Source organism: Dama dama, chromosome 4 (assembly GCF_033118175.1).
Source record: "Dama dama isolate Ldn47 chromosome 4, ASM3311817v1, whole genome shotgun sequence".
Classification (NCBI taxonomy): Eukaryota; Metazoa; Chordata; class Mammalia; order Artiodactyla; family Cervidae; genus Dama; species Dama dama.
Window position 1 is genome coordinate 62,899,637 of NC_083684.1, and position 10,596 is coordinate 62,910,232.

General features: G+C 41.6%; 1 protein-coding gene across 1 annotated transcript in view; it reads right to left on the reverse strand.

The window, feature by feature from the left end:
* LOC133055139 (zinc finger protein 420-like) overlaps positions 1-10,321 on the reverse strand; it is a gene marked incomplete at its 3' end in the record, with an annotated part of 35,040 nt that extends 24,719 nt beyond the window's left edge. The window contains 3 exon segments of the mRNA XM_061140592.1: positions 7,254-7,312; positions 7,314-8,464; positions 10,261-10,321. Of these exon segments, the coding sequence (XP_060996575.1) occupies positions 7,254-7,312; positions 7,314-8,464; positions 10,261-10,321 (1,271 nt within the window).
* Positions 10,322-10,596: the final 275 nt, after the last annotated feature.

Consider the following 10,596-nt stretch of genomic DNA (forward strand, 5'->3'; position numbering starts at 1 on the left):
TTCCTTGGACTCCAAAATCACTGAATTGGGTGACTGCAGCCATGAAATTAAAAGATGCTTGCTCCTTGGAAGAAAAGCTGTGACAAACCTAGACAGCATGTTAAAAAGCAGAGACATCACTTTGCCAACAAAGGTCTGTCTCGTTAAAGCTATGGTTTTTCCAGTAGTCATATGTGGATGTGAGATTTGGACCATAAAGAAGGCTGAACGCTGGAGAACTGATGCTTTTGAACTGTGGTGTTGGAGAAGACTCTTGGGAGTCCCTCGAACAGCCAGGAGATCAAACCAGTCCATCCTAAAGGAAATCAGTGCTGAATATTCATTGGAAGGACTGATGCTGAAGCTGAAACTCCAGTACTTTGGCCACCTGATGCTAAGAGCCAACTCATTGGAAAAGATCCTGATGCTGGGAAAGATTGAGGGCAGGAGGAGAAGGGGGCGACAGAGGATGAGATGGTTAGTGGGCATCATCAACTCAATGGACATGAGTTTGAGCAAGCTCTGGGAGTTGGTGATGAACAGGGAGGCCTGACGTGCTGCAGTCCATGGGGTCACAAAGAGTCGGACACGACTGAGCGACTGAACAACATTGCGGTCTCGTGAGAGAGGAAGGCATTGTAGAATGTGTAAAGAGTCTAGAATGTGACTTCCCAAAAAGCTTTATAGAAAGCACCTTTACTGTAGTAGGCAATAGTTAAAACCCAGATCCTGAGATCTCCATCAGAATAACACTCAGCCAAAATAAGAGTGGACCTCTGTCTTTATGAGGAGGGCAGCATGACTTTATACCAGTAAAGTTAGAGTGACCACTAGTCTAGAGCGAAGGAGGCAGAGAACTCAAGAAAGAAGAACGTTAAAATCATGTGAATCATCATGAAGCTTTCTGTCTGTACTCACAAACTCCCATTTATTCCTCAATAGCAGAGATCGTAGGATGCAGGAGACACCAGGAGACATTCTACAAGTGAAGGAACCCAAACCCTGAGGGTAGAGAAGGGATTCTGGAAGGAAGCTATCTTCACCCAAGCAGGCCAGGTTCCAGTAGTTCTGTAACATCACATCCCTGGACAATTTCCACTGACCGAGGTCCAGGCATTCCCGCTCCTCTTGAAAGGTTGTTGCTGAACTACAGAAGACGCCTGGATTCTTGGCCTCCGAAGAATTCTATCCAGGGCCAGAGATGAGGCTTGATCACTCAGGGCTTTTGTGTAATAGAGTTTTATTAAAGTAAAGAAGAGGTAGGGAAAGCTTCTGAAATAGACATCAGAAGGGGGCAGAAAGAGTGCCCACTCGCTGGCGTTGGCAAGGGAATTATATATCTTTTAATTAGTCATCACAATGAATCAAAAGAATGTCTGGAGGTTGTAAAGATCTTACTAGACCCACTCCCATAATTTACATTTTAAGATAACAGGATTAGCCAGAAGGTTTTTCAGGAAAGAGAAACTGTCCTCAAGCAGGATACATTGTTGTTGTATAATCCCTAGTACAGTTTAAACTGAGTTATGTAATTGATGAAGCCTAAGGAATGTAGACAAAAAAGTTTGTCCTTTCCTCCTCCTTGAGAATTCCAGACCCCTCTCTCCTTGGGGACCCCCGGACTTCTTATCAACCTACCTAGGAACTGACTCTCTCTCTCTCTCTCTCTCTCTTTTTTTTTTTTTGTTGGAACTGACTCTCTCACTCTTGAGTGAAGTCTATGGCCAGACCCTGGAATGTCAGCCGTCCCTGAAATACAAAGTACATATGCCATGTGACTGTGGGAAGACTTCCTTATGTGACCCAGGATGAAAACAGCAAGTTCAGAGAACTAGTTTTTCAATGAGAGGAGTGTCTGATGTTATACAATAATATACTTTTTTTTACATAGTTACATGCGCTACCATATTTCTAACCTGAAGAAAACAGGATGACATACGATCCACAAAGCCACTTGGACTTCCCTGCTGGCTCAGATGGTAAAGAAACTGTCTGCAATGTGGGTGACTTGGATTTGATCCCTGGGTTGGGAAGATGCCCTGGAGAAGGAAATGGCAACCCACTCCAGTATTCTTGCCTGGAGAATCTTATGGAGAGAAGAACCTGGCAGGCTATATAGTCCATGGGGTCACGAAGAGTGGGACATGACTGAGAGACTATGATTCATTCATTCATCTGGGAGAAAAATTATTAAATGTGATTAACAGAGGCATATTTATTTTTGAGGATTTTCCTTGTGTTCCACAGGATAAATATCAATCAAAGCAGGAATTTTTTTAAAAGCACATTGTGATTCAAGAATTCTAGGGTGGGGCCACAGTTTTTCATCTTGAACAAGCTTAGTTTTAACTAAATGTCTGGTTGATAAATGGCCATTGTGAACAGCACGGAGGTAAAAGAGCCATGGCCGATAGCCATGGCATCCAGTCTCATCACTTCATGGCGAATAGATGGGGGAAGAATGGAAACTGTGAGAGACTTGATTGTTTCGGGCTCCAAAATCACTACAGATGGTGACTGCAGCCATGAAATTAAAAGACGCTTACTCCTTGGAAGAAAAACTATGACCAACTTAGCATATAAAAAAGCAGAGACATTACTTTGTCAACAAAGGTCTGTCTAGTCAAAGCTATGTTTTTTCTAGCAGTCATATATGGATGTGAGAGTTGGACTATAAAGAAAGCTGAGTGCCAAAGAATCGATGCTTTTGAACGGTGGTGTTGGAGAAGACTCTTGGGAGTCCCTTGGACTGCAAGGACATCCAACCAGTCCATCCTAAAGGAGATCAGTCCTGAATATTCATTGGAAGGATTGATGCTGAAGCTGAAACTCCAATACCTTGGCCACCTGATGTGAAGAACTGACTCATTTGAAAAGACCCTGATGCTGGGAAAGGTTGAAGGCGAGAGGAGAAGGGGATGACAGAGGATGAGATGGTTGGATGGTGTCACGGACTCAACAGATATATGGTTGAGTAAGCTCCGGGAGTTGGTGATTGTCAGATGTGCTGCAGTCCATGGGGTTGCAGAGAGCTGGACACAACTGAGCAACTGAACTAAACTGAAAAGAGCCAGGTAAGAATTCATACTTATTATTGAACTTTATGCGCTTTACAGATTTTACAGGTTTAATAGATTAGTAAGCAGAGAAAACAATCCTTTTGACTATTTTTGAACTGTAGAAATTTCTAACGGTTTTTTACTTTTTTAACCTTGAATGAGCCATATAAATAATTTTAGATCAAAAATATTGCTGTTCAAAATGGTTTGGAATATTTGATCAAATATTCAGAAAATGGTAGAGCTTGGGATTTACTTCAATGGATCTGAGCTCAATTTTATGTAAAAGAATCAAGTCAACACAGAGACCTGACTGAGCAACTGAACTGAACTGCACACAGAGACCACTCTAATGGATGTTTTACCAGTTGAGGTAACTGACAAAAATATCAAAAACAGAAAAAATGTCATATACTGTTAACATTTTCATGCACACAAACATAAACTAATTGGGAGAAAAATTATTCATGTTTATAAAATTAGGAATAGTTTTCTGTGCTTAAATCTCATAATTTATTTGTGGCGACATTCTCTATTTTTTTAATACACTAGGGTGCAAAAACACACAATGACATAAAATAAATTAGAGCTCTTGGTTCTGAATGTTTTATTCCTTTGAAAATCTCTGTCATGTGTGTTGAATTATATTTTAGATTTAACAGTTAAACATACATAAGTAATAACATTCTTGTAAATTTGTAGAAAACACAAAGATGTGATAAGGGTCCTGTCTGGGAAATGAGTGCAGAGTATATTATTAACGGAAATGATCAGACCTGGGCTTCAGTGATGAAAACCTCCATTCCCCAAATGCAATAACCTTACTAAACACAGGTGAGTGTTCATTTTCCAAAGCAAACAGAACTAAGAAGGCGTGGTTTGCCACATTAATTTTGTCAGCTTATACACATCCTTCACTAAACCTTTCAAAAATCCTTTTTAAAGACAGAAAGCAGGAACAGCACAGTTGCAAAATCACAGAAGCACCTGAACCAGAAAGCGTGAGGGGTAATGGGATAAATGCTAGCAGTGATCTGAATCCTGAAAAATACCAGTTTTATACAAAATTCTCTTCTTATATAACTTCCATGTTCTGTATCCTAAGGCTACACTTAAGAGTGAGTCCTTCCTGCCAACATGGAGAAGGGTCTCTCATACTTTTCTCCTTTTCGCCAAACTTCCTGTGGAACTCTGGACCACTGGGGTAATTCTGTTCATAAGGACAATTTCTTAATCCTGTTCTAAATGTCTGAAATTGCGTATACATGTAAATTCATCACTAATTTCCCCTACTTCTCTAAGATCCCAAGACTGAACCACATGCCAATGCGAATCTCAGAACCTATGCCTCCCCATGTTTATTTCTCACAAAGGGAATATTTTCACTAGTTGAAAGTCACTAATTCAGGTTGAGAATTCATCATGCTCTATAGAAAGCCAGAATTCATCATGCTCCCTACAGACAAGGGAGACAAGGTTCTGGGACACAAGGCAGAAGTGGTCTAAAGAGCCGGTCCTCACTATGGTAAGAAGACGAAAAAATAAGAAGTTGATAACAAACACCCCAGGCAGAAAAATTAGAAGCCGAGAACTAAAGGTTTGCAGGTTCCCTCAGTCTAGGCATTTCAGCAGGAAAAGCAGACACAGCCCCAGATCCGGGACAGGACATGTACCTGAGAAGCTGCCATTTCCTCCTCTTCTTCCTCCTGCTCTGCGTCTTCTCTGGGGATGTTATGCAGCGAACGTATCTCTGCATCTTGAGAAAATACCTTCAAAGGCATCCGCACAGCTCTTTAACCTGCAACTACTTCACCACTACCGACAGAAGGACCTTGAAAAGCTGAAAAGACTCACCTCTCCTGTCCTCTGTCTCAGGAGAGATTCAGGAACAATCACTTTCTACCTGGAGACCAGTCTGTGAACTAATTTCTTGATTGTTCTCTCCCCATAGAGAGCTCCTAACCCTCTGCTCACACAGATGATGTGAGTTGACTTCCCTGTCCAAATCCAGCTAGACCAACCCTGCGGCCTCTCCTTGGACTGACGCCGGGCCTCAGGTCTCACAAATGCACCAGGAGCCGCGTCCTTAACCCGGGCCCCGCCTTAGAGTCCCCTGGAGCACTTCCTACACACCACACTGATGCTCCCACAGGACCCAGAGAACTCTGTGGGGAGGGCACCGGGGAGGTTATCCCTTAACACTGGTCATGTGATCTTGATAGCAAACAAGGTTCAAACCACTGAAAAGATTCTTTCTGAACCATTTCAGTGAATATGAACCCCTTGAGGTCAGGTCCCCACTCTAAGAAGTTATGAATCTTCAGGTCTGACGTGGGGCCATGAAATGAGTCTTTAGCAAATTCTGTTTGTTCTGATGCTTCTCCCCCAAGACCCACACTCAGGAGCCCTGAGCTTCAGCCCTCACACTCAGCACACCTGAGACCTCTCAGGAGAGGAGGGTTTAGGGCAGGAATTTCTTAGGTCAAGGTTAGGACCAAGCAGAGAAAGCTTCCGTACTTGGTGTTCAGGCCTTTATAAGAGACCCTGGGTGAAGTGCTGTGGGCTCCCCAGGCTGAGTGTGGATGGGTCCCGTCAAACCAAGGGGAGCAGGAATGTGGTGAGCACTGTGAGGGTGTCATTGAAGGGGAGGGCACCTGTGAAGTAGAACCTGGGGTTCAGCAAGACTGCTGATCACAAGGTGGGTGGTTGTCTAGAGCAGGTGCTCACAGGACTGGCTGGCGTGAGTTCAAGGACCTGCAGATGCTGCTCCCCAGACAGATGCTGAGGCAGCAACAGCGTGGAGTAGTTCAGGTAAGCTCTTAACAGTACTCTGTATAATCCTTATTGGAACCATCACAATGTCCCAGCAGTTAGAGAGAGGAGGGGAAAGTACAATGGAGAAATGATGGGAAATATCCAATTATTTGAGACTTAAATGCAGTAAGGAAACTAATTGTTACAGATATCATCCCTCTGTGCTAACAAAGAGTTAATTGTTAGGTATTCTTCCCTGCAACCTTAAATCAGTAGGTTGACACTTCATTCATTACACACCAACTTTATCACAAGAAACCATCAGTTTTATTAACATGTAATATCACACATAGTCAGAATAAAACCTTTTCCAATCCACTGTGTAGCTGATTGGACAGATTACAAGCATAAACAACGATAGTCATTCCTCTGATACAATGATCTCAGAATTCTGATTTCTACAGTTACAAAATGGAGGCTAATCATTTACGAATGAAACAAGATGTACATACTTTTCTGAGAAGGGTCTCCATACATTTTTAGGGTATCAGAGGTATCTTTATTTGAAACATGTCAACTAATATTCATGACTTCTGTTGATATTATAAAGACACATCAAGAGTTCAGTGAACTGTCATTGTATTTTCCTTAAAATGCAAGTTATATAACTATTGAAAATGTGCATCTTACTTTAATATGTGGAATTACTTCCTAAACACTTACTTCATGGTGACCTATAGGAATGTTTGACATGAATGACTAACACCTCCATTTAAATGTTCAGTGCACATGTTACATCACTGTGTCCTTAATCTTCTAATGGAGAATAAATATAAATGATTTCTCTCTAGGATAGAAGGTCTTGTTTCATCTTTGAGTAGCAATATCAAAAACATAACATTGCATACACACTAAAAATGAAGCATAGCAGCATGGAGTAATTTAAGAGTTGAATAACATATCTCAGTTTATAAATAATCACAAATCGTGTCAATAAACAAAGATACATTGCTAATAATTGTACATTTCTAAATACCAACCCTTCATCTTGTGTTCTATACTAACATACCAATTTTCTATCTCTTTTAACTATGGATTACGATCTACAATACTTCTCCTGAAGAGGAACTTCAAATTGGATGAATGAACAATCAAATAGGATTGATGAAATGCTTTCAAGTGTGCAGGCTTCCCTGATAGCTCAGTTGGTAAAGAACCCACCTCCCACTCCAGTATTCTGACCTGGAGAATTCCATGGACACAGTCCATGGGGTTGCAGAGTTGGACACGACTGAGCAACTTTCACTTTTTCTAGTGTTCAATTTCTGGTATTTATTTAGATTTAATTTTCTTTAAATACTTTTCTACACTTTTTCATGTCATTCCTTATCTTACTTAAATAAATGGTCCTGTATTTTCTGAAGTGTATGTTTAGGACAAACCTCTTCCATCACTTTCTACTAGAGTGAGCTCTGATTAAAGCCTTTGCCACTTTCCTTACATTTACAAGGTTTTTCCTCCAGTATGAATTCTCTGATGTTGAGTAAGATGTGAGTTCTTGATAAAGGCTTTTCCACATTCTTTACATTTGTAAGGTTTCTCTCCATTATGAATTCGCTGGTGTTGAATAAGACTTGAGTGGTGACCGAAGGCTTTTCCGCATTCTTTACATTTATAAGGTTTCTCTCCAGTATGAATTATCTGATGGTATGTAAGACCTGAGGGCTTGCTAAAGTCTTTGGCAAAATCCTTACATTTATAAGGCCTCTCCCAGGTATGAATTCGCTGGTGTTGAATAAGAGTTGAGTTCTGACTAAAGGATTTCCCACATTCTGTCCATTTATAAGGTTTCTCTCCAGTATGAATTCTCTGGTGGTAAGTAAGACCTGAGCACTGGTTAAATTCTTTGCCACAATCCTTACATTTATAAGGCTTCTCTCCAGTATGAATTCGCTGGTGTTTAGTAAGAGTTGAGTAGTGACTGAAGGCTTTTCCGCATTCTTTACATTTATAAGATTTCTCTCCAGTATGGATTACTTGATGTTTAGTAAGACATGACTGCTGTCTAAACGCTTTGCCACAATATTTACATTTATAAGGATTCTCTCTAGTATGAATTTTCTGATGGTAAGTGAGACCTGAGCACTGGTTAAATTCTTTGCCACAATCCTTACATTTATAAGGCTTCTCTCCAGTATGAATTCTCTGGTGTTCAGTAAGATTTGACTTCTGATTAAAGGCTTTGCCACACTTCATACATTTGTGTGATTTCTGCTGCATATGAATTACCTGATATTGAGTAAGACATGAGCTACAAGGAAACACTTTGCCACATTCTTTACATTTGCTTGGTTTCTCCCTAGCATGAACTTGCTGATGCAGACTGAAATGTGAACACCTAAAAATGGCTTTGCCACTTTCCTTAGCCTTGTAAGGTTTCTGCTCTGTATGGATTCGCTGATGTTGAGTAAGCTTTGAGTTCTGATTAAAGGCTTTGCCGCACTTTGTACATTTATAATGCTTCTCCCTAGAATGAATTCGCTGATGTTGACTAAGATTTGAGCAAGACATAAATGCTTTTCCACATTCCTTACATTCATAGGGTTTCTTGCCAGTATGGATTTGCTGAGCTTGACTAAGCTTTGAATTCTGATTAGAGGCATTGCCACACTCTGCACAATGAAAATTGTACCACACTCTGAAAAGTTTCCATCCTGAATGAATTTTCCTGTGTCTACTTAGACTGGATGAGTTAGTAAAGGCTTTCTCACATTTCTTACACTTTTCTGTGGATCCTGAATATTCTGCTGTTGAGTAAGATTTGAAGACTGATTAGAAATATTACTACATTCACAATTATAAGTCTTCTCTCCTGTATGTATACTCTTCTTTAGTGGAAGGCCTGATGTTTGACAAAAGATATTCCTACATGTACTATTTTTAGAATCCTTGTGTGAAGATTGAGGTCCCTGATGTTTCATAGGGTTAGAGTCTTGTTCAGTTTTAGACCCAGTTTCATTGCATGAATAGCTTCTCACTCCATCGTAAATATTCTTGTAATTATTGGGGGTAGAGCTCTTACTTAAGGCCTGATTCGTGTTATTATATGTGAGAAGTTGGTGCATATTAACCATATCATGATGTGTATTGAACAATGACGGTGGGATTAACTCTTTTCCATTACTATCAACATTACACATTTTGGAACAGAGAGAAACTGTCTGTTGGTGGAAGAATAACGATCCCTTGCTCACAGATCCCTCAAATTGATTATATTGTGAGTTTTCCCCATCATTTTTAAATTTCTGGTTTTCAGACGTGCTTGAATGTATGTGTAATGGAAGCCTGTGTTCAGAGTGGTTTGAATGAGTATTTGCAGTAGAGACTGGATGACTTTCCAGATTTTCCACATTCCCCTTCAGAGAACGTGTATGTTTCAAAAAATGATTTAAGCCTTTGCTTGAAAAGATACACTTCTATGCAGATGTTGATAACTGAAATGGGTGTTTTCCCCAATTTGACTAACATTGCTCATTTCTTTTGGCAGTAATGTCTGCATTATGTGAAACTGTCTCAGTTCCTTTGTGTCTATATAAACATCTTCTAGGTCTTTTAAAAAGCCCTGTATAATCCTGGTCTTTCATTAAATGTTCATTTCCAAGGTGAGCTCTTTCATATGTTCCTAGGTTTGCCTTTTGGATTAAATTTTCTAACCTTGGATTCTTTGACATCAAAGCACGGGTGTTGTGAGAAGACACAGCTGAAATTTACCAAATAAAAGTTTATCAAAGTAAAAGGTATAAAATCTACTATTCTCAGTGAATATCCTTAAAGATGTAGAGAAAACAGAGACACAAGAATCAAGATGCAAGAGGATTAGGCAGACTTGGAGTTCATCTCTCTCCACAAATGCATCAAGCATACATCAGAAATGGAACAACTCTCACACAAGCCCCTCTGAACACTAGCAGAGGACCTACAACACCTAAAAGGACAAGAAAGATTCCCACTTAGCCAGGTAGAACCGAAGAAAGAAGGAAGAGGAGAGGAAGTGGGATGGGACCTGCAACCCTGGGGGGATCTGAAGAGAGGAGGTCTCCATGTCCAGAGAAGCCCCTCACTGGGGGGAGCCCAGTTGGTACAGAAGGGGAGCCTCATCCTCTGTGGGAAGAGAACAAAGCAGCAGCCTGTGGCAGCAGGACAGAATGAGACCTGTACGCAGGGTACTGACCCCTGCCCTGCCCACCCAGCCTTAGAGGGTGTCCACCGCTGCAGACAAGGGCTGGGTGCTGGAACGTGGGATGTGGAGAGCAGACCCAGGGAGAGGACTGCTATTGGCTGTGAGGAGACATCATGAGGCGACGGGAGGGAGGGAGGAGCTCTGCAAATGGGATGCTTGTGGAAGAAGCCTGCACCACCAAAGCGCAGAGCGCCATTTTTGAGTGATGTCTGAAGGGAAGAACCCCACCGCAGCCTCTCTCCCCAGGTGCTGGCCCCTTGTCCCTGGCTGTAGGAAGAGCCCCCACCATGGCCTCCCCCTATGCACCTCCTCCACAATCAGCAGACCCCTGTGCTCTGGGACAGCCTCTGGAGCAGACACCTATGAGTGGGCCAGACACACAAATGGAGCCAAAAGCACAGCTGAGCCCCAGGGTTAAGGAAAAAAACCTGAAGTCTCTCCTCACAGCTTCACAAACCATGTTTTTACACCCGTCACGGACTTTGTCAACTCAGTCCCTATAGAGCATCTGAATGGACAACCAGGGCTCCCCCAGTCATGGAGGTGTAGCTTTAGCAACTGTAG